General features: G+C 36.0%; 1 protein-coding gene across 10 annotated transcripts in view; it reads right to left on the bottom strand.

Moving 5' to 3' along the window:
• PCDH15 (protocadherin related 15) overlaps window positions 1-25,276 on the bottom strand; it is an 800,695-nt gene that overhangs the window by 460,114 nt on the left and 315,305 nt on the right. For 9 of the 10 annotated variants that reach the window (XM_058543433.1, XM_058543426.1, XM_058543425.1 and 6 more), the window contains 2 exons: window positions 14,900-15,019; window positions 2,761-2,871 (listed from right to left, as the gene is read on the bottom strand). In XM_058543433.1, coding sequence (XP_058399416.1) covers window positions 2,761-2,871; window positions 14,900-15,019 — 231 coding nt within the window. The remainder of the gene's footprint in view (window positions 1-2,760; window positions 2,872-14,899; window positions 15,020-25,276) is intronic. The other variant, XM_058543430.1, reaches the window with a different exon arrangement.

Below are 25,276 nucleotides of genomic sequence, written 5' to 3'. Positions count from 1 at the left end.
AAAGTTCTGCGGTCACCCATCACCTGACATTTCTGAGCCCCCACCCCAATCCCGTTTGCCTTATATAAGTCATTTCCAAGTCAGTTCCCTTTAAGACTGGTCATTTTTAGGACGATAGTCCACCATCTTCCAATTTGCTAGCTTATTGCTTATTAAAGCTCTTTCTCTACCACCGCCGGCTTGGCCTTTTATCTTGTGGCGAGCAGACCAAGCCCTTGGTCAGTATCACTTAGTGGTTTATGTAATATTGTAATGATATCAGAATATAGGCCAAGCATTAGTCTAAGTACATTTTTGTTTGCTAACTTGCTAATACTCACAAGAACCCTATCTGGTATGTTTCATTAATATTCCCATTTTATTATTTAGGAAACTGACATACAAGTATGCCCAAAGTCACATAGCTAGTAAATGGCAGAACTGGGATATGAATCCAATCAATGTGGTTCCAGAGTTCATGCTGTTAACCACCATGCTATTCTCACTGCCTCTCACGAAAGTCATGAGGGTAGCTATCAATTCCGTGTCAAAAAACAAAAACAAACAAATGAACAAAAGAACCTGACATATAGTTGAATAAATTGTGATACATCTTAATTGTGTATATTCTACAACTATTAAAAGACTATAAGTCCAAAAACATTTAAAAACAACAAAAAACTAATAATCTATATTTAATATTCACATTTTGTACTGTATAATTTAAATTTCTTATAAAAATGATTATTATAGATAAATTCAAATCTTCCATCAAACTTCTTGCCAATTCCATTCCATCCTTTCAATGATTCATCTATATCCTTCTATTTCATAATTTTGTCCCTGAAATGCTAAAAATGTATCATTCTCTCCCTCAGTTATGAGTAGTCTAACAAAGTGGATACAAATAGTTCTAGATGTCTTTATAAATATTTTAAATTGGACAACAATTCAGAAGATTTCTTTTAGCCTCCATTTCTTTAAAAAAATTAGCTCATTATAAATAGCACAATAAGAATTAGCTTTCAAATACATTCTACAACAATCTGACTTTTCCATAAATTTTATTAGAAATTCTGAGTCAGACGAGGGAAATTGTATATTTTCTTCACATTTTCACTTACGTATAAATTTTTTGTAGAAAAAGATTTCAGTTTTTGAGGAGCTCTAAAAGGCCCCTCTCCCATAGATTTTACTTTTTCCTATAACGATAGTTTTCACTCTAGTCTCTGCCACTGGAAACCAAGGCAATCCACATTCAATTGGGAAAAAAAAGAATTTTGAATGAAAACCTGGAATTTTGGCTTCAAAAATTAGATTTCTATCTATATTTACCCACATACATTTTATATACGCATTTATAGATACATGCGTCTATACACACACAGACACACATACACCCTTTCTTGTGAAATATCTCTATAAAGGCAAAATATGGCCATTTAGTGACACTTTGTTGCATATAAACTTGTTCAGAACAGCCGATGGAGGATACTTTCCTTTGCCACTACTTGCTGTCTTTCTGTTCTGCTATATGAGTAAGATTATAACATTTAGGAGTCATTAATGGCACAGGCTGTCTTCAGAGTCTACCTACCTTTCAGAACATGGGCCTGTCACTTGTTATGGGACTTTTTCAACGTTAGATGCTATCTGCGGCCAGCCTTGTTTTTTTGCAAAAATGCTAGCCTCATTCTTCTCCTCGCTAATGAATTTTTTTCCCCAGGTCATCAATGTGCCCAGGCCCAGGAGATGAACCATACTTGGTGTCATCTAGAGATGATTTCTCATTCTCCTTCACCACAAACAGACTTCCTCAACCTTCCTTTCTGCTATACTGACTCATGTGATCCAGTTCTGTAGGGGGAAGTTGGGTGGGAGAGGACTCTGGAAAACAGTTTCCTCTCAGATAAAAGAAGACAGAACCAACAAACATAAAAAGAGTCCTAGTTTTTCCACTCTTTCCACCTGTTTACGTTTCGATTTGAAATACAGTTGTGATGCTTATGGCTGTGATATTCACTAGGACCTAGCTGAGAAGACATTGGAAAGATAGCCAAATTTCAAGGAAGGGCAGAGTACGAGGATAGAAGGAACTCGAGTCCTTGGTGATAGACTTGAGCTGTCAAACCAAACCTTGAACCACAAAAATCTAGGGATTTTATTAAAATAATAATAATAATAAATGACCATGTTATATAAACAACGGTTTTTCAGATTTTCTGTTACTCCTGTCCACATATCATGGTTATGGTCATAGCAGTTGATATCTGGTGAGCAACTACTCAATAAATGACAGCCATGAGGGAAAAGGTTACCAATTCGACAGTTGTTCTCTACCTTTAGGGTACTTTGGACTCCCCTAGAGAGCTAATTAAAAAATGCAAGTATTCCACTTCTACCCTCTAAAACTTTTCTACAGAGGGTCTGAGGTTGGGTCCAGGAACCTGCATTTTTAATATGCTCCCAAGGCGATGCAGTTGCAGTTGTTTGGTGGATCATGTTTTGAAAAAGACTTCAGTTTGAGCTAAAAACAAATTATCGAAGAGTGGGTACGAGTGATTCAGAGAGTGAAGAACACAATGAGTGGAAACAATCCTTCCACCCCATTCTATCCCACTCTCCATCTAGAAGAATATAATATATAAATTACACCGATGGCAGGATGACCCTGTTGAGGCTGCGAATTACACTGAGTACTCTAAGAGCACTTATACATTTTGCATGAGTTTTTTCCTTCATAAGTTCACAAGAGTAAAGTAAGAGAAACTGAATACTCACATTAGCTTGGATGATGACAAAGTAGCGAGTCTTATCTTCATAGTTGAGCCTCTTCCTTAACACTACATTTCCAGTCAACATGAGGGGAATTTCAAAGGTGTCATTGGATGTCTGCAAATAGGTAAAGATACATATTCCAGATCACTTGAATGTAAGATGAATTAGAGAATTGAATATTGTAATTTAGTCTCCTTGAAAATTACAGTTGGCATTCTGATCAGCTGAAAATAGAATACGAGCATAAGCTTCAGATTTAATATTCTTAACATTTCTAAAAACTATTCATTTTGATCAATGGGTTTCACCACAGTCCTTTGATAATAATAGCCAGGAAACTTGTTTCTTGTGATCATTTTTTGTATATTATTAGGGTTCTCTGTCAACAGCCCTGCAATACTTCTAAATCAAAGTTCAGATATCTGGAAATCTTCCTTGTTACCACAGCATCTTTTCACTATTTGTTTTATCACCAAAGGGTTCAAACATTGCCATTTTTGATTTCTACGTAATATCCCTTTTCAACATTGGTGCCCATTCCATATTCTCAGCATTTGCAAGCATTAAATACAACTACTAACTTGAAACTATGTTTTTGTGAAAAAGAATCTGTGTTATAGGTTAACTTTTTTCAGGCCGCAGAACCGCTGTTCACTAGTTAAGTCTCCTACCCTGTCAGAAATTGAGTTTCTTGCTGGTAACATGCAGGTCATATGGGCAATGTCTAAAGTGCCTTCCAGCACTACTCCTCTGGTATAAGCAGCCCTCCGTGTGAGACAGTGTATTCACATCTGAAGAGAATGCAATTTATAAGATCAATCTCTCCTCCATAAAAAGACCTTACATCACTCCTGTGTTTTAGTGCCATTTGAAGACTGAGAAAATAGTTTCTCAGTAACTACAACATATCAGTTTTACTTCCAGCCCTGGAAATTTCTTTCGTTTGGTTAGTTGTCTTACGTAGTTGTGATTGTGCATGTGGTGGTCGGCACAGGTGAAATACTTAGCTTGGATCTACATTAGATTATTTCAGAAGGAGAAGGAGGACGAGGAAGAGGGGAGAAAAAGGTAGGGAGGAAAGAAGGAAGGGAGGAAGAAAAAGGAAAGGAAGAAGGAGGAAAGTGGAAGGAGAAGACGGGGAAAGGAAGGAAGGAAGAAAGAAGTGTGTGTGTCTGTGTACACTCTTAGCTGACACAAGAAGAGTCACTTCGGAAGTGAGACAATGAGACAATAGCTGACTCCATCTCCCATCTCAGGCTCAATCAGGGGAATGTGGGCCGATTAACCTTCAATATCTAGAGTTGTGATCTCTCCCTCTTCCTTCCCCCCCACCCCACCCGCCCTTTCTGGTACACGCACACATACCCATACACATACATACAGTACATAATTGATATATAGTTTTAGATGATTTACTCTGTGCTCATATAATTGGCTTTGAGGATATTTTCTTTGGATACAATTATTTAAAAGTAACAATTTTAAATATAAGTACAGAAAATGTATGGTGAAGGATATTTACAATTAAAAACAAGCATTTGACATTGTCCTTAAGTTTTTGCCTACTTAAGCATTGCTTATATCTCTGAGTGGAGCTCTCAGTTATGTCAGGAGAGTGTAAAAATGGTTTAATCTAAATATCTAAGTTAATTATGGGGAAAATTTTACTCAGTAATTGCCATTTACATGGTAAAACACAATTCAATGTGTTGTTAGAGGGTTGTTAAATTTTAGAGATTCAATAATTGTCGAGACATATGCCAATTTCTAGCATATATATGGAAGACAGCATATATATGGAAGATACTGTGGGTTGCTTACCAAAAAGCCACCTCATCCCTGGACTCCGAACTCCAAATGAGTTCAGATAACTGGTAGCTTTGTGTTTCAAGGGAAGCTGTGTCCCTAATTGGGATGAGTCTTGATTAATCTAACTCAATCATGGTAATTCCATTGTTCTTACCAGCGATTGTTTTGGAAAAGTACATGAGATCTAATTCTAGGCAACGTGAAGAATTTTTCTTAACTGTAGAGAGAGCAACAAGAAAAGAAATGTTCTCTTTTCTGCTTATAGAAGCTGCTGTAAGGATATAAAATCTGGAACTTCAGCAGCCATTTTGGGACTATTGACAAAATTAATCTAAAAGTAAATAATATGCTGAGGGTGGCAGAACAGAAGATGGAAAAAGACTGGATCTGTGTTGTCTCTGAATTGCTGAACAAATCCAGATACCGGCCTGTCTCTGAAGAAACTATTACGAGAGAGAATAAATGACCTGACTGGCTAAGCCACTTTTAATTTAGTTTCCTGTTATTTGCAGCTGAAAGCACTTTGATACATAACTATCTCCTGTCTATGTGTCCTCATTCTGTAGTCTCCTCTCCTTTCCATATACACCATTACTCTTCACACCTGACATTTGCTCTTGTTTTCTCCTACCTGAACATCCCATCCCTCATTTCTCTGGATAGTAAATCTTGCAAATCCTACTCGGTGACAGCTTCCTTGTCATCCCATTTAGGATAAGTCTTTGATGTGATGTTACATTAGTCTTCCAAACACCACTTGTAATTTGTGTATTTTGTGTTTCCCTTTACAGATTTCTCAAGGATCTCAGTCTATGATATGGAGATATTTATTTTTATGTCTCCAGCAATGTAACTTAATGGATGTTTGTGATCTTTTTTTAGTTGACAATTTTCATTGGACATTTGTAGAATTATTACAAACAATATAATTAGTTAGGGATTTTATTGATCTTCAGAGCACTTTTTAATTAAACTTAATTCTTATTAGCTAAGTCCATCTTTCATAGATATCTGAGATATTCATTTTGCCAGGTATTTCATAAATACTTATGTTTCAAGAAACATAAAGAGAATATCTGCTTTATGATCAATATTACTTATGAATGATTGCATATGGAAAGCCTTTGTAGTCAAATTAACTAATTTAATAATTAAACAAATATTTATGGAGTATCAATTCTGTCTTGAAAACTACAGAATAATAATCATGAGAAAAATTAGAAGTAAATATGATATATCTTTAGGGTGCTCTTTATTTTTCCTCCAGCAAAAAGAATATTGGATTAGATCAACTTGAAGTAAATGTCCCGTTCTAATAATATTTCTAAAGCTTTACCTAAGGAGGAAAAAAAGAGCAAAATTAGTAAGAAAACGTAGTAGTTCCTTAAAAAATTGTTATATGATAAGTTATAAAGGAAAGGGACAATTATTCTCAAAGTTTAGAGTATATGAGCATCACAGAAATGTATCATTTAGATTGCAGATTCCCAGCATCTATTCCCCCAAATTTCAGACATTCTCAGAAATCTACATCTCTAACAAAACTCTCAGGTGATTCTCATGTAGATGGTACAAGTTTTACTTTGAGAAATACTGGACCGAGAGAGGGAGAGGACCAAGATAAGCATATATGCTAAGTATGAATTTTGGCATTTGCTTATAAACTCAACTCAACAATAAGCTTCTATAATACATTCTTAAGAAGGATAATTATTTTACTTTTTCTTTATTTTGGAGCTAGATATGTTAGGTTAATCAATTGACTTGATGTCAGATGGGGATGAACTTTTAAATATAGTTTGAGTGAAGATTGTCAAAGGTAATAACGTGATGAGCATTAAATGTTTTCCGTTTTTAGTAATTACTAAAAGGTGTGCTTTGTCTACTCCTATCTTACTCCCTTAATAATAAATGTCAGAAGGACCCCGTAACTCATGTCTGTGTGTGTGTGTGTTTGTATCAGTGAACGTCTCAGTCTTATACTCTTGTCGAAGAGCTGTTTGAGGTGGGAAGGGAGATGGAGTCTGCCCTCTCTCTCCTCTTACCATTTATTTTCCTCTCGTCTCATACTTAGATCTTTGGTTCATCAACAAAGCAGAGGAGTGGAGGAGCGTAGCATGTCCATCTCCTTAAGCAACCTATATTTCTAGAAGTAAGGCCATGACCTTACTTTAGACACTGCTCTGTAAAAACACAAACTGGCACTGGTTTCCTTGGATGATGAGAATTTAAATGCTGACATCTACCTGCTCAGTATTAATGAGGGAAATTCAATGATGGCTAAGCCTTTTAATACCCACAGGCCCCGAACATCTGGTCTCCATCAAGAAAGGTCCATTCACAACTCCCTGGCAGTTTAGTGACTCAACAACTGTCAGACGAGTCAATTCTCCATTTAGTAAATGAAGGCATACAACAGTGTAAACAATTTTATCCCTGTTGGAAGTATGGGAAAAAGTATAAGAGGCATGTGTAAGGCCCACTCACCCCTGCACTCTCATACTGACTTAAGCAAAGAAGGGAGACGGAATTTTGACACTCTATCAACTCTGTGTTTCTCCACAGATGACTCCATTCCCCCATAGCCCTCTTTATGAATACGTGTGAAGCTAGGTTAGTACCAATGCAGACAAAATTGCACCTGCTAGTTCTATAAGGAGGCATTGGGCCCCACAGTTACAGATGCTCTAGAAATGGAATATGGGGTACTTAGTGCTATTTGTTCTCAGCTGAGAGCTGTGGTCATTCATCATTTTCTAGGAAGCAGAGAAGATTCTGTTTGATCTCTCATATCTATGCTATATTTATAAATATTGTTTGTGATATTCTCCATTTAACTATAAGGAAGGACTAGAAATTCAATTCAAAAGAAGAGAGATTTATTTTTAAGATACGCACACACACACAGACACACAGATAACACAAATAAACGTATATGTGTATATCTGTTTCCTGGTGATCTAAGGGTGGAGCCAAGATACAAATGCCTCACTGGGCCTGTAACCAGGAAGTGGTAGGAATTTAGGTAACAAGATAGACTTCTCTGACAGATCTGAAGAATCTGTCAGAAGCTGTAGATTCTCTTATCATTCTTTTTCTACATCTTTTTGAAGTCTCTCTCTCTATCTCTCAATCTCTCTCTGTCTCTCTCTCCATCACCCCCATTCTCTCTCTCTCTCTCTTCAGGCTTTCCCCATTTGTTCACCTGGAAGATGGCTGTGACTTTATCTCTTAGTTTAAATAAACAGCACCAATTCTGTGTCCTAATCAGTCTCTATTCAGTCTTAAGCTTGTTGCTGATTAAATCAGGCCACCACGCCATTACCTGCTGATCCATGCATAGGTTGGTTGCCATTGGTGGGGTGACTCCTCTAATGTAAATTACCTGAAGTGAAAAGTGGAGGATTAAGCAAGATCATGTGGCCCTTGTCCACTCAAAAGGGCCTGGGATTTGAGGAGCAATGTTAATTTGCTCCTAGTAGAATACCAACACTCTGATCATTGTGTCTCTGTTTCATACAAACTTATCCCTCCCTGCCCCCTCCCCCCACACACATATATAGGCACATTTAAGGATACATTAAAGATTACAATGTAGTTCATTTCACCTTGTTCTAACTAGTTTCCTAAGAAATTGTGTTTAGAAGTTTTTGGTTGGCTTCAGAGGCAGGTATGTTGTAAAGTTAAAATGTTACAGATTTACGGTGAAAAGACCTGGGTTCACAGTTTCACACACAGAAGGACTTCAGACAATGACTTAATTAAACATGAGTGTTCATTGTGAAATAAGAATAATATGGCTTTATGAGGCCATGAGATTGTCATGATATAATGCGCCCTATAAAAGCATTACTAAAGTATAAGATAGTGTTCTTAGTAACCTACCTAAAAGTAAGCAACATTGTATTTGCTTAGCCCAAAATATTTCAATAATATCTGAAATTTGGACTTTGACTTACAGGCAAAACTACTTCAGGATAATAATTTGTTAGAAACCTTTTACACTTCAACTGTGATTTCAACTTCCTGACTCAGGAAATTCAAATGTGTTACATGCTTACATATTACAAAAGAATTATACCTCTTTTTTTTCTCAATTCTCTCAATGCGATAGGGAGTCAAGTATATTACAAAAGGACAATCTCCTTAGGAGGACTTGATGAAAGATGTTACCCCCCACCCACTGAAACAGCACTCTAATCCAGGAAAGAAGCCACCCTGCATACGGCTTAACTGGCCTCAGTGCTTCTATGAACAGCAGCGCTAGTTAATAGAAGTACTATGTTGCTTCCTTAGTCCACCGGAGACTGCTGTAAGGGATATGCCGTCAGTTGCCTCCTTACCACTTTAGCTCAAAACACTTAAAATGCTGAATAAACACCACTTTAGTCTGGCATAAAAAAATGATTAAGATAAGAAAAGTCATATGATAATCTGTTGTATGAATACTCTTATCAATCTGACTTAACAATGGGATTTAAAACATCAGAATGATGTCTATTATAATTGCATTTTTCCATATAAGATAAACTCCTCAAAATGAAAATTTTTGCAGAGCATGTGATGACAAATTCCGACCCATTTTAAACATTTTAAAGAGTTTTTCTTCTCTCTCTCTTTTTTTTTAACAATCTAATAAGTTCAATGTATTATGAATGGCCTTACTTTGTATTATCAAGAAGAAGTAAAAAATAGTATTTCACAATAACTGTGATGAGCATAGTACAGATTTCTCTAGTTCACTGTCTAGAGGACATGACTTGCAAACAGACTAGCTCTAGGTACTCTCCTTTCAGGTCTGATGAAGTAAGCAGCCAAGGAACTAAGGGTGATCTCTAAGAATTCAGAGCGACCTCCGGGCAACAGATAGCAAGCCAAGGCCCTCTGTCCTACAACCATACAGAAAGGAATTCTGACAGCAGTCTGAGCTTACATGGAAGGGTATTCTTCCGTGGGGAATCAGAATTTGCCACCCAAAATGTATCTCTCTGGCTTGATTATTTTTAAGAACAAAAGACTCAGGAAGAACATTTAATCATCCTCTAAATTGCCTAAAAGACTTTAAGATAAAAGGGCCTGGAAGGGCCTCCTCCTAGGAAGGAGCTGTCAACATACATAATTCTAGGTGTGGTAGACTGGAAGGCATCTAGCAAGGGCCATTTTATCAAAAGATCTCTTTGGGGGGGGGCATTGTCTATAAATGGCCCAACAATTACTTGTTTATCAAACATCTGCTTTTCCATCTCCATGTAAATGGTCTTCTTCCCATGTGAAGTTCCAAACCACTACCCCCAACATCCTCCTTTGTCTTTAGCTGAAGATGGTATTTAAGGTGGTGGCTTCAGCCATTTTGGAGAGTTACTCAGTTTTCCTGGGCTTCTTCCATGTATACATGGCTGTTTGATTTTCTCCTGTTATTCTATCTCGTGTCAATTTAATTCTTAGACCAGCCAGAAGGACCTAGAAGGTAGAGGAATACTTCTTCCTCCCCTACACTTCCCTAGTCAAGTTTCCATATGAGAACTAATCTAGTCAACACCTAGATTGCAACCTTGTGAGAGCCTAAGTGCAGGGCCTAGCTCAGTGTGTCCAAATGCTTAATTAAGCCACAGAAACTACAAAAATAAGTGTGTGCTGTTTTAAGCCAACACACACTAAGTTTGTGATAGTTTATCATATAGCAATAGATACTAATACATTATGCTATTCCTTAAGACTTGTCTCAAGGATTGGTGGTGACATATATCACTGGTAATTAATAACCACTACATTTGCTAAGTCTTCAACTTCATAATTTTAAGTATTATACTTTTACTCCTCTGCTACCTAGGAACACATAGACATGAGGGTATCTTCACATATGTTCTTCTATTAGAAAGAACTATCTTCTCTTTTTTTATAGAGAGAGTTGAATAAACATCTCAAGTCTCCCTCTCTTTTCAATTCTTTCTCCAATTCTCCCTTTCTTATAGAGAAAACAGCCTGAAGTAGATTTGAAATGTTAATGTCTCTGGTTACAAACTAGTGCCTGTGGCAAACTAGCAGACTAGCAGACCATCACTGCAGGTCCACAGTCATGGATGAAATGAATGTATGTTCTTTTTCTGTTAAAACTTTGAAATGCTTCTACCATTGTTGCTATTGCCTAATATTTAGGAAAGCCAAGGCAGTTCAGAAGCAAATGAATAAGAGTACTAGTTTTCTAAAGATATATTGAAGATAGAAATTCATTGGGAATTAATTGTTCTGCTTCTATATGGTTGATTAACTCCTACTAGACTCAATCTTTCCGCAAATAACACCTATAAACTCTGGAAAAAAAAATAAACAAAAAATACCTGATGTCCCTGGAGAGGTAACCAAAGCAGGCATATTCTGGAGAAGATTAGAGACTTGCGAGAAGAGACAACAGGGGTGAGTTTCCTGTCTTATAGTAGTTAGCCTGGGGTAAGGCTGAATTTAACACCTCAAGGGGACAATTAAAACTGTTAGAAAGCCTGATGTCTTTCTGGCCTGAAGAATCAGGAGATAGATTTTGGGACAACCAAAGCTGATGGAAAGTGAGGGGGGAATACTGGAAAGGAGAAAACCAGAAAGGGAGAAAACAAAATTCTGCTTATATACTGTGTCCAAATCTCTAGTTGATTGCTACCCCACACCTGCATGGGTCAGACTACAAATACACTGAATTGAGATTCGAGCTGCACCCAAGAGAAACAGTTTTTAGTTTGAGTCCAATCAAATTCTCTGATAAAATTAAAAACAAACAAACAAACAAATCTCCTCAGAGGAATATAACGGAATGTAGAGTCTGTCCACAATATAACCTTCACAATGTCCAGGATAGAGTCCAAAACAACTTGACACATAATGAACCAGGAAATATAATCCCTGTTTAAAAGGAGAGAATATCAAAGAAGACCAATGTTAGAACAAGCATGCAAAGATTTTAGAGCAGCTATTATAACTACGCCTGTGCTCAGAGATGCAAAAATAATATGCTCATTATAAGTGAAAAGATGAGAAGTCTCAGCAAAGAAATAAAAAATATAAAAATATGGAAAATTTAGACCTGAAGATTATAGTATCTGAAATGAAAAAAAAAAGAATCATTGGATATATTGGATAGGTTTAACAATAGCATGGAGATGGCAGAGAACAGAGTGATCTTGAACACAGATCAATAGAAAATATCCAGTTGCAGATAAGTGATTAAAATATATTGAAAATATTTGAACTGAGTTTATACTTGTGGAGCAAAGTGTAAATGTCTAACACATCTGTAATTGGAGTCTCAGAGGGAGAAAAGTCAGGGAAACAGGCATAAAAGCACTGAGTAAATGACTGATAATTTATTTTAACTGGGGAAAGACAAATTCAGACATTAAAGAAGTTCAGCAAAGCCCCCCAAAAAAGGGTAAATACAAAGAAAACTACACCTTGGCATGCAATAGTCAAGTTGCCAAACACTCAAGATTAAAAGAGAATCTTGATAGCAGCCAGAGAAAAATGACACATTACGTACAGGGAAACATGATTCAATTTCCATTGATTTCTCTTATCAGAAACACCTGAGGCCAGTGTTTAACGTGATGGGAAGAATCAATTAAAAATACTTTGTATTACTCTAAGGCAAGAGTTACATTTGTAAATTTCTACCAGGATGAAGTGGATAATGTAAATGAGCAAAGCAACAAAGGTATAAGTGGATGTACAAATATTGCCTCGGTGGTAAAAGTTTGTTCTTAATGAGAAAACTGCAATTCAACTCTAGCTGATTGTTTTATTGAAAGTCAGCATTGGTGTTGTCATATTTCTTAAGAGAGAAACCTAGATTTGAATGCGAAATTTCATGGTTTTTAGATTATTTAGCTCAAAAAATTATTTAACATGATTTGTGGCCAAACAAATTGTCTGTGAGTTGAACGAAATTCCAGGTCACCAGTTTGTGATTTCTGGTAATGAATAATGTAGCATCAGATGGAAATAAAAACAAACCTGAGATTTTTAAGTAGAACAGACCCATCTATACTTTTTACCATTTACCATACAGTGTGCGACTAATTTGAAAGAAATATGATTGCAGTTGCAAAGGCCAGAGGTGGTCACATTTTCAGATTACATTTGTTCGTAATACATACAATTTTGTTTTGACTTTAGGAAATAAGCAGGAGAATATTCTGGTGCTGTTAATATAAGCAGAATTACTAGAAATGTAACAGTAGCTGGATATAAAAATCATTTCTCCCTCATAGATCTTACAAGAGATGAAACTGATACTGAGGTGTACATTAAGTTTCTACGATGGCTAAAGATGGATTTTCTGTAAGGATGTGACTTGGTTAATGCTTTCCCCTCCAAGACATCCTAAATTAAACACTGTCTTGATGTCTTATTCTTTTGCCTCATTCAATTAGGACCATGCCAGAGAATTAATTTCTTTATTCCACAGTAGCGCTGGCTTGCTAAAGAACATTTTTCTTTTGTTGTAATTTGGAAACTGCATGTGACTGATTGGCTCATCCAATCTGTAGGTAGTAAAAGGTACATATTGTATTTGATGCCAAGCCCACAAATCCTTGAAAAGGGGAAGCATTCAGAAGGAATTACTGGATAGCTCACAAGGAATTTCAGCCTCACAAAACTTCTAAAAGATAGCTTCTAAGTAATACATTTTTGTCTCACACTATGTCTAAACCTTGGATAGGTTTGTTTTTTTATGCAATGTAATAAATATTTCCCTAAAATACACGGCCTGGCTATTCTATACTGGCTGGGAGGTTTCATTTTTACAACTTGAGGAGTAAAGATTAGGAAATGATCTTCATAAAATTTAAGCTAGAAACATGGCACACACATACAATTAATTATTTTAAAGCCTAAATAGTAAAGAAAATAAATGGTTTAAAAATAGACTGTGTAGTCAGCTGTCTACTCTTAAGGAAAAAGTGTTTCTCTTGCCCTTTTCTCCTCTGCTGTTTCTTTGATCTTTTCCACTCCATTTCTTGTGTAAGCCCTCATACTTATTGTCCTTCTCTGTCACATTCCCCTCATCCCCCCATCTCTTGGTTTCATTGCCTCTGCTTACAAACATGTAGAAACATACTTCTTAGGGGAAAAACAAAAACGAAACAAAACAAATCTTGCCAGATCTTTCTTTGACTCTGCTATGTCCATGGGCTCTTTTTTTGTTTTGTTTTTATTCTCCAAATTTTTTGAAAAATTTGACACAATTACTACAACCGCTTTATCAGAGCACAATAGAGGAAGAGTAGAGCGCGTGCTACTCTGAAATCGGACTCCTGACTCTACGGCTAGTAAGAGTCAGGCAAATATCAGGCAAATCACTTCACCCATGGTCCTGTTTTCTCTCCTAAGCAATAGAGATACTACTACTAATTGATTTGTGACAATAAAATGAGAAAATGCAGTTACAATTCACTTAATTCTCACAATAAATTTGTGAGGTGGATCTTATTGTGAGTTCTTAGTCTCTGCAACCTCAATAGTTTTATTTGTTTGTTTAAAGCTTATATAATAAATATATATAACTTAAAGATATAGTGTTAACTTTACCACTTTTTATATTTCTAATATTAAACATAAAGGAGAAGCATTAATTTAGAAAATTCTCTTAAGAGGTTATTTTAAAACTATGCTCTGGGGAGCCCATGGTGTTCTGAGAGAAGTTGCCTTGGGAAAAGAGGACGGGAGACAGGAGTTCCAGGTCTAGTTTCAAAAAAATAATTCTGATTTTATCTATACTATGTATAATATATCATTAGAAGAAATAATTTCACAGCCTAAAAAACAATGTAGAAATCTCATGGTTTAATACAAAAAAAAAAGGGGGCCTATAGCTGGAGGCTTGGCCCTCTTCTCCACCCTAGGTTTGATCGGTGGGATGGTTGGGATTTTCAGGGCTTGTCATGACCAGAAATGTGTTTGGTGTATGTTTATGTGGCGAAGGGGCAGTGGTGGTATTAATTTGCAAGTTCCATAAAGCATACGCATCTTATTGGTTATATCATCCCCAATGATTTATTTAGATTGCTTAGCAGTCCACAAAGATCATGGAAATTTAGTAAAAATGGAATATTATAACTATAAATACATTTTAAACTTTTACCTACAAATACCACCAAAAATTAGCTTTTAAAAGTAAGCACAAATATTAAAAAGAATGCAATTTTGAGATAATTTTTAATTACAGTCTGATTACTAATATGATTCCAGATGCTGAATAATAGAATAACACAAGAAATATCAGCTGAAGTAAACATTAACTTTATTCCTCTTAGTGAAGTCACATTGCAAGTAGGTATTTACATACCGGATCATCTGGATTATATTGAATAACATATTCTATCTGTCCGTTTGGGCCATCATCTATGTCTGTAGCTCCATTGTCTCCAGCAAATCCCGTAAATATCGTGGTGCCAACTGGAGTGAGCTGAGAAGAAAACAGAGGAAAAACTGTCACTTCTCATTTCATCAGCAGCACACCAGAAGTGTTCCAGCACAAAACTCAGCTTTTTATTACACATATAGGAGTTCTTATAAAGTCTGAAATTTCCAACATCATGCTTTGGGTAAAGCATGCTTTGGGTAAAGAAATAGAAGGCCCTAATTCAATGGGAAGCACATTTGGACCAATTTATGACCATTAGCATCTTAGTTCCCGTGGAGAAAATGCATCTGTCATTCCTCCCTAAAAAACCTTGATGCACGCAGTTATCTACAAGCTGGAATTTAAATCGTATGAGGAAGTTAGTTACTCTATTTAAAATAAAAAACCATTTCAGAGAGATCAATGAAATCCACGTTGGTAATTACATGCAAGTGGTAGGTTTGAGGAAGAAAGTTGGAGACAATGGATGCCCTGTCTATCAGAGGAGAGAGAAAGCCAGAAGTTTCTTCAGTGCTTGTAATACTGGTTGAGTAGAAAGCCATCATGTGACAGGAATTGGAGAGATCTTTTCATTTTGGATTAAAACAAGAGAAAAATTTAACGTGGCATATAAGACCATAATTTGGCATTTGGACTAAGTGTCTAGCTTTATTTCTCATTGATCTCCACCAGAGAATCACTGTTATTTTCTCTTATCTCTATGTCTTTGCATAATGTATTCCTACATTCAGACTCTCCAGTCCTCAAACTTTAGCCAGAATCCTACTCATTAGTTACATTTCAATTTAATTAGGTATCACCTTCTCCTAAACTGTCCCTAATTTAGCACTTTCCACCCACATCAGAATACGGTGTACTTTTTTGTTGTGCTTACATTTTACAATTTACTTCCTTAATCACTGAATTGTCACAATGAATAAACAAATTTTGTCAATAAACATAAGCTCTGTGCCTCTACACAGCAGAAACTTTTTTATTTGTTCTGAGATATGTTTTGTAAGTTTTTAAATGGGATTCCTTCACAGAGAAATAGTTTCAGACAAAAAAAGAGAAGTTGTCTCATTTGCCTCTATTTTCAGGGCTACAAACTCAAAAGTCTACCGGGATCTATCAGGTAATGTAAATGAGTGAAGCAAGCCTGATGGGAATTGTGGCGACTGGGAAGCGCATGCCCTCTCTAAAGTGGCAGCCACTACTCAGCCCCAGCAAATTCTTGCCATAATGGGATATGGAGCCAATGTTACCGGGTCTTCTAATATTCTAATTTTACATGAAATCTCTTGGTTCTAAGGTTGACAACAGACTTTAGAGAATTAAACTATGAATTTAATAGGCCAAAAAATATATTCCTTGGCAAAGCAACCACGATAGTTTGCAACTTCTGATTTAGAAGAAGAATTCAATTATGATTAAAGAAATAAACCATAAATGCAAAGTAGTGAGTCTTTATCAAGTCAGCCCTCCTGGCAGGTAGCTTTAAAAGGCAAACTTGGACTTTCTGCAGCTCAAAGAGAAATGAGAATGAAATGAGAGAAGATGCTTTAAATAGCACATGTAAGAACATTGAGAGACCAGTGAGGGAGGGCTTTAGTAGAAATGTTAGTTAACTAAGAGGTTTCCAAGCCAACATTTTAATCTTTTTTTTTTTTTTTTTTTTTCGCTGAGGAAGATTCACCCTGAGCTACGGTCTGTGCCACTCTTCCTCTATTTTGTATGTGGGATGCCACCCAGCATGGCTGACAAGTGGTGTAGGTCTGCACCCGGGATCTGAACCTGTGAACTCAGGTTGCCAAAGTGGAGCATGCCGCACTTAACCATTACACCAGGGGGCCAGCCCCCTTAATATTTTTTAATGTAATCCCTGTCCCAAAAGACATTGAACTCTCTTATAAAAATTCACCCATTCTTATGTAGCTTTGCTTTAATTTTTAAATTATAAAAATTTAAAATTGAATGATGGTAATTTGTCTCCAGATATCTAATATGGTAAACTTATAGTATTTAATCAAAGACCTTTGTTGCCAAAGAAAATAACTGCTCTGTGCGGTTGAATCAAAAAATCAGAACAAAACAAAACAAAGACAAAACAAACAAAGAAAAACCTTGAACAGTAAGTATATGGAAATTTTGAAAACAGTGTGTTCATCTCTTTCAGTTTACTCACTGAGACAGCATATACTGTTGGACTAGATTCATCATAGAGCAGGATCCTGAAGTACTATGGCCAAGGGCTATAAAACTGGTATTTTGAGGAAGGAACAGGAGATCCAGGGAGAGCTCAGATCATATACCAAAATGTTGAAGATACTGAGATCAATGAGTGGCTGGAAGCCAGGGAAACAAGAGCTTTACAACAAAAAGTGAGTGGAAAGGGTGCTGAAAACAACAACTTTCCCTATTTAATCAATTCTGCAAGCCCATTTAATATGTCTCTAAAAGAACAATTTGCTATAACATTGATTTTTATATCAACTCACTATTACTGGAGCCAATTTTTTTCTTTTTAACAAATTTTTTAATTGAAAGAAAGTAAGTTTTCAATGGAATAAGCAGTACATCATCTGTTCATTATGAAACTTTGGGACTTAAATCTGTGATTATATATCAAAGATATTTAAAGTAAAACAATCAAACCTTATGACCCTCTCATCTGATACTATGATAGTTTATCTAACATTCAAATACATTTTTACTATACAATGACATTATATTATTTTTGGAAATTTTAGATTATGTAAAGACAGGTTGACAGTTTTCTTCATGCTGTTTTAATAATGTAAATTCAATTTGACTAGATGTAAAGTTTGAAGTATTATTTATATATGTAGATAAAAAAAATAACTAACCCGGTATTAGAGTCTCAGAATCCAAGATGTAAATGAAAACATCCTGATGATTTGGTGGAAGTAATAGAATGTTAATTGTTACAAGAAAGGAATTATTTTTAGTCAAGGAGAAAATAAAATATAAATATTCTCTAAATTTCAACATTTTCTAATTTTTCCAGTCTTATTCAAGATTAAGTTTCTGGAAATAAATATTATATGACAGTAATTGTTTGGAATAGATGGTTTGAAGGATTTTATTTCTCACAATGTAATATTTGCAAATCCAAAGACATATTTGCAAATTCAAAGACCCTAACTATGAAAAATATGTATATTTTTCTCTAGCTGTCCAAACGTTTTTGAAACTCAGAAAAGGCAATATAAAAGTGCTATGGTGCTTTAATGTATTATCATCAATTAATTTTTTTATTCATCACTGACAGGTTTCTTTTACCATTTAAAAATCACATTTATAAATAGATATAATTTTTAATATCTCATCATTTAAAATAAACCCTACATTATATTTCTTTGTTTGCCTTTAAAAAATACACTTGGTGACAAAGTCCAACAAAGATCGTTATTAGACTACATGAGAAAGGTCTTACTATGCATTTGTTTATCATTGCTATTTAAGATTAATTCAAAAAAATTCAATTCCGATCACTCTTATTTTAGGATTTAAGCTTATTTTTGAGTGTTACACATAATTGTACCCAAAAGAATTTATATGCCTATATATATTTTTATTATTCTTTGAAATTACAGTAGAAATATGATTCTACAATAAATTATTTTAGTTTCTACCTTTGAATGGGAAAAAAGGAGAAAAAATTGCCTAGTTGTGGAAATAGAGAATAAAACTTATTATTTATATAATGATATCATATAAAGATTATAAATGATCTCTAAATAGAATTTTAAGCTCTTTTTTTTTCACCCTGAGCTAACATCCACACCAATCTTCCTCTATTTTAGCATGTGGGCCACCAGCACTGCATGGCTGCTAACAGAGTGGTGTAGGTCTGTGCCTGGGAGCCGAACCTGGGCCAATAAACTGGAGTGTGCTGAACTTGACCACTAGGCCACTGGGGCTGGCCCTTAAGCTTTTTTTAAAAGGAGATTTTAGGTCCTTGAAAGTTAAATGGACAGCATTAGTATAACAGTAATAGATAGCAGCATCCTATTTCATTCATGGTGCTGTTTCTGTTTACAATTTCAGTAAAAATTAGATTAAAGATTTTTTCCCCCAACTTGGAAAATGTGGTTTCTAGTTGTTGATAGCAGAGGACTCAGGTAGGATGCCAAGTTACTAGCTCATTATTTGTGTGACTGGTGAGTTTTATTCCCTTCCAGAGTTGTACATTTAGGCAAACATCTTAGCACAGATTGTTCCTATTCATTTCCACTACCAGAATAAGCAAACATCCACACACAGACATACACATGTAACGTGGAATATGAAATGGATCAGAATTTAGGCTGCACACATTTATCCATGATCTACCACTTAGACGGTGGAGTTGTTCAGATATAGGCTAGAGTTTGAAATGTTTGGAGCTAATATAAGAGAAATAGCTAAGAAAAAAGAAGGCAAGGCATTTTGTGCTAATGTGGAAAGTCTGGCGAGACTAAAAAGGCTCCAATGAGATGGCCTATACCAGATGCAAACAAGCAGAAGAGAGTTGGAGCACACAAAGTGGTTTTAAAAAATAATAGATTTCAGCAGGCTATTTCTCTAATTTATTTATATATACCCAACAGAAATATGAACATATCTATGTACACATACACAAACACACACACACATTACATAAATATAAATACACGCATTTCACTATTACTTTCTCGTTACAAGAGACATGGCACACTGGTGCTTTGTGAATTTCTGAATATTATGTGGGGATTGAAAATCTACACATGACAGTTAAGTTATTATAATGTGTTGCCTTATACATTATTATTCACAGTTTTCAGGGCACATCTGCCATACAGATGGCCATGTTCTGTGTCCTTTAACAGTTCAACAAGTATCAAAACTATAAATTTGGTTTTCTGATGGGGATTCTATGCATGAGATGATCATCAGCTTGGGCAGCTGCCTAAGGGTGTCACTTACTGATTTAGTTCATGTCTTTTTCCACAAATGATTCTATACAGCTACTGGGAAAAACAGAAAATGCATAGATAAGTGCAAATACAAAAGTTAAAGATAATCAAAGCAAGAAAATTCAATATTTCAAGAAGATGTATAAGAGAAATTAGAATGAGAATGTAGAAGGTGAGCAGGTCTCTGTTAACCGTCCTGATATTTTATGAGCCATGGCTACGTAAGCCAATCTAAAAGTTATGAACAATGCTTCAAAAAGAGAACATTTGTTGTCACTAATCTTACCTGTAATATTTCCCCACAGATGCATCATAGTCACAGATACATATAAATATAGTTGATTCTCATTATCCACGGTAGTTATATTCTATACATTCAGCACGAACACTGAATTAACAAATACTGAATCATTGTTCCTGGGGGGAATACAGGGTTATTACATGGCTAGGGAGAACAGATTCCTGCAAGCCTCTGGTTACATTTTCGTCAACTGATCAATGCATAACCTTGTTTTATATGTGCTTCTCTTTAAAGACACTTTATTTAATATGTTTGGTCTATTCTACTATAGATATTCTCTACCATATTTTTCATTTTATTCATTAAATTATTTAGCTTCAGAATTTCTGTTTGGTTCTTTTTTATGATTTCTATCTCTTTGTTACATTTCTTATTTTGTTCATGTATTGTTTTCCCAATTTCATTGACTTGTCCTTCTGTGTTTTCTTGTAGCTCATTTACTTTCCTCAAAACAGTTATTTTGAATTCTTTAGCAGGTAGTCACCAATTTCTGTGTTTTTGAGTTTGATTACTGTAGAATTATTATCTTTTGGTGATGACATGTTTCTTTGATTCCTCATGTTCTTTGGAATTTTGCATTGCTGCTTTTGCATTTAAAGCGGCAGACACTTGGGGCCGGCCTGGTGCCCTAGCATTTAGGTGCATGTGCTCTGCTGTGGCGGCCTAGGGTTCAGATCCCGAGTGCGCACAGATGCACCACTTGTCAAGCCGTGCTGTGGTGGCATCCCATATAAAGTGGAGGAAGATGGGCATGGATGTTAGCCCAGGGCCAGTCTTCCTCAACAAAAAGTGGAGGATTGATGACAGATGTTAGCTCAGGGCTAATCTTCCTCAAAAAAATAAATAAATAAATAAAGTGGCAGACCCCTCTCAAATCTTTCCTAATTGTCATCAGTTTGGAGACATTTTTTGTTGGACCTGCTTAGATCTGGGATTTTCTCCAATCTTGTATGAATATACCTGCTCCACACTTCTTGCTACCTCGTGTGGCTGAATTCTTAAGCTTGTATGTCTTCTCTGGTCGCTACAACTCACCAGGCTGGCTGCTGGATACTTCTCTTCTGTTCTTTAGAAGGTGGTATCACAGTCAACTGTGTGGTTTCTCCCTTGCCCACAGTCCCTGGCATGATTTTTTGAGCGTATTTGCTGTTGCGGAGCTCGCTCTCTCCACCACATTTGGGAGTGTGTGCAAGCAGTCAGCCACAATGTGGGGAGTAGCGTGGGTTTTGCACTTGGGGTACTGACAGTGCTCCCAGGCCAGGTAGGGGGATCCTTGCACAAGGCTCTCCAAGCAGCCTATGGACTGGCGTCCTGCTGGAGTCCTGAACAAACTCAGTAGGAATCTCACTCTTTTAACCTCCTTTGACATTATTATCTGTCTCCTTCCCAATCTCCTTCCTCCCGAGTCATGGAGGTCCTGCCTCAATCATCTGGGTGCTGCTGGAGAGAAATGAGTTTCTCCATCAGCGTCTGACTAAACAAGGGTAGCAGGACACTCATTCACTGCCCTCCCTTTCCCCTGCCGGGGAGGTCCCACTGGCTAGTTTAGCCCTGCACTGTGTTACGTTGGAGGCAGGAGCAGCACTGGCAAACTTCCTGTTACCCTCAAACTTGTACTATTTTTTGTTCCAATAGAGTGCTAGAATCTCCCTTCAAGAAGATTGGACTTTTACAAAGTCTTTCTTGTCCCTGGGTATCTGCCCAAGTTAGCATTCTCCAGGTTTTCCTAGACCATGGTCAAGAGGAGTTAGGGCTGGATCCCTGGCTTCTGTTGATTCCACGGCCAAACCGAGATCTGTCTATCCATTACCCTATATACAGGTGAGTGGGACTACTTCCAGTTCCCTTAGCATATAGTGCTGAATCCCACAACTACCACAAAGGCACTTTTGTTCTTGGATGGATGCTGATTTTTATTTGTTAAAAGGGGGAACTTGAAGGAGGGACATCTTACACCACCATGATGTTGACGTCACTCTAGACCAAGTTTATATTCAACAAAGAAATGCTATGTTTCTCACTTTGAATAAAATATTGAGAAGGATGAAAGCACTCCACAAATCATAATATTGTGTTAAATGTATATATTCAGTGATTGGATAATGCCACTGGAATCAATGCCCTTGTATTGATGGGTAACAATAATCTCCTGGCATTTATACATGTTGAATATTTCCTGGAGTCTCGTGTATTATACCTACATGAAAACAGACATTTTGGTAGAAATAAAACACTAAAATGTATAATGTCTGAATATCTGAAATAGTTTTGCACACATTTCCAACCAATGCCTCTGATAGACTTTAATGGCTTTAATGATTAAAGAGAAACTGTACTAGAATCCAGAAGAAAAGAATATTTTTTACAATAAGTACAACTAAAATAATACCACTTTAACTGGGAAATAATTGATACAAAATGATATTATCTAGTTTTGGGAACCTTCCCAATAAAAAGCTACCCTAAAGAATGATGTAAAAGGCAATTGATGAGATTTTACTTTCTTACATACTTCAGGAATCAGAGTGTTTTGTTTTCCCCTTCACCCTAAGGAAAGATAGAACATCTGAAGGGTCAAGGACGTTAGATAGGCTGAACTAGAATTCACTACATGTTGATTTTCATATAATGATGATTTTCATATAATAATGATTTAATGGAAAATGCTATTGATGGTAGTGGGTGCTCTATTTCTACCAATAGACCTTATCAAAGAAGAAACATTATTTTTAATGGAGCAAGATTATGTATAAGTCTATATTAGACTAATACATGTTTATTTTCCAATTACTAATATCGTTATCTGATTTACTGTGTACTAAACAGCCATTTCATGCCAATTAGTCTCTTAAGAAAAAACATCCAACAGAAGGTAAGATTCAGTACAAATTATCACTAATAGTGAAACTGGAGGACCCCCCCCCCATGTTTAATTAACAATGAGACTTCAGTTTTATGATTTTCTCCTATATTTGTGCAGCATTCCATATCCCTTGTGATGCTTAATTTTATGTGTCAGCTTGACTGGGCCATGGGGTACCCAGATATTTGACTGCACATTATTTTGGGTGTGTCTGTAAGAGTGTTTCTGCATAAGATTAGCGTTCGACTGAGTAAAGCAGAGTGCACTCCCACCTGGATGAGGTGGGCCTAATCCAGTCCCTTGAAGGCCTGAATAGAATTAAAAAAGCTGGGTAAGGAAGAATTCACTCTCTCTGCCTGTCTTTGAGCTAGGACATCTGTCTTCTCTTGCCTTCAGACTTGGACTCAGACTCGAACTTACACTGTAAATTCTCCTAGTTCTCAGACTTTGGTCTTGCACTGGAACTATACTGTCAGCATGCCCTGCCCGGGCCTCCAGCTTGCTGACTATAGATCTTAAGATCTCTCTGCCTCCGTTATCACATGAACCAATTCCTTATAATAAATCTCCCTTGCTAGCTAGCTAGCTATCCACCCTGTTTCTCTAGAGAATTGACTAATACATCCTTGATCTAGTTTCTCATCAGTGAAAAAAAAAATTTGAGTCTTCAATTTTGCAGAGGTAAAGATTAGACTCCTGTGTTCTAACTCACCAAAGTCTATATGCTTACTGTGTAGCACTCTGTGAAAAAATTGCTGATTTAACTGTAACAGGGACCATACAATTATTTGGTACTTTGACCATACTCCATAGTCCTTTGAAGTTTACCCACAGCGCTTCCATAGTCATCTATGCAAGGTGTTACAAATTCCTGAACTCTAATTTCTGTAGTCTTGGACAACAGACATATTTTAAAATGATTCGTTACTGTCTTCTTCTCGCCGCTACACTTATTTTCAGGGTCTTCTCAATTACACTGCATGGTCTGAAGATCAGCTTCCATAATAATAATCTTTCCAAATTAGAAGCCATTCATCCTCTGGCTATAACTCAGCCTTTAACCTCCTCCTCAGATCAAATAATTTTATGAATCTCTTTTGCAAATTATTCCTGCCTTGGAAATATGCTTTAGAAATAGTGATATATTTGAAAACCAGAGGGAGTCTCCACAAACGAAATTGAGTGATGAGTTTGTAAACATGTACACACTGTTGAGAACTTTAGTTTTTTTCTCACAATGATGAGAAAATTACAACGATGAAGTTACATTATCTCTAAATCTATGATTATTTATTTAGAGCTTACCATGGGCCAAATCATTGTTTCTATGACCACCATGTTGGTTTTATTTTAACATGCTAATATAACATTTGTTTTATTCAAGCATTTATCCAAATCAAATGTTTATTTGAAGTTTATCTTAAAACTTTCTAGAATTGATAGCAAATAGTACTCATTATTGAATTCACATTCAGTAGATGTTATCTTGCAGTGATTTATTAAAATAAAAGAGAAAAAATAAGAAAGGAATTACATTTATTCTTCATGTTCCCTTTAACATAATGTAGATTTGCACCTGTGTTTAAAATCTTGACTCCATTTTCTACCATAAAAACTAGATAATTAATGTTGAAGATCACTTCCTCTGAAGCAATTATTAAAGGAAAATTCATGTAGATAAGTATTTTGAAATTAAGTGACAGGATCATTAGAGAGAGTGATAAGCAGCTCTACTCATCTTTAGTAAAAACCAAAGAGCAATTAAGCTAAAATTGAATATATACGTGTGCGTATATATATATACATACACATATACATATATAGAGAGAATATATATATGAAAGAACTTATTAAATTTGAAAGTTGTTGAATACTTGAATCTTTTAAAGCAGCTGCTTAAAGTAGAAAATATATTTTTACATGCTTCTTTCCTTTCCCTTAATCTCCTTCTCTTTTGTCCTCTCTTATTTGTCTCCTACTTCCCAGAAAGAATGTGCCTAATCCTCTGGAGGAGGAAAATGAGGACAAGTAACAGGAATTAGGGATTAGTTTTATTTCTTTCTTCAGAAGATTTTGTGTGCTGTAGATTAAATGCTAGTACTGTCTAGTCAAAGAAATTCTGGGAATGAGAACGGCTCTGAAGGGCCAGTGATTTTTATTCCTTGAATAGTTGAAGATATTCATCAAGTTTCCAATAT

The sequence above is a fragment of the Diceros bicornis genome, chromosome 6 (genome assembly GCF_020826845.1).
Source record: "Diceros bicornis minor isolate mBicDic1 chromosome 6, mDicBic1.mat.cur, whole genome shotgun sequence".
In the NCBI taxonomy this organism is placed as follows: Eukaryota; Metazoa; Chordata; class Mammalia; order Perissodactyla; family Rhinocerotidae; genus Diceros; species Diceros bicornis.
Note: the sequence above shows the minus strand (reverse complement) of the source record. Positions and strands in the feature narration are given on the sequence as shown.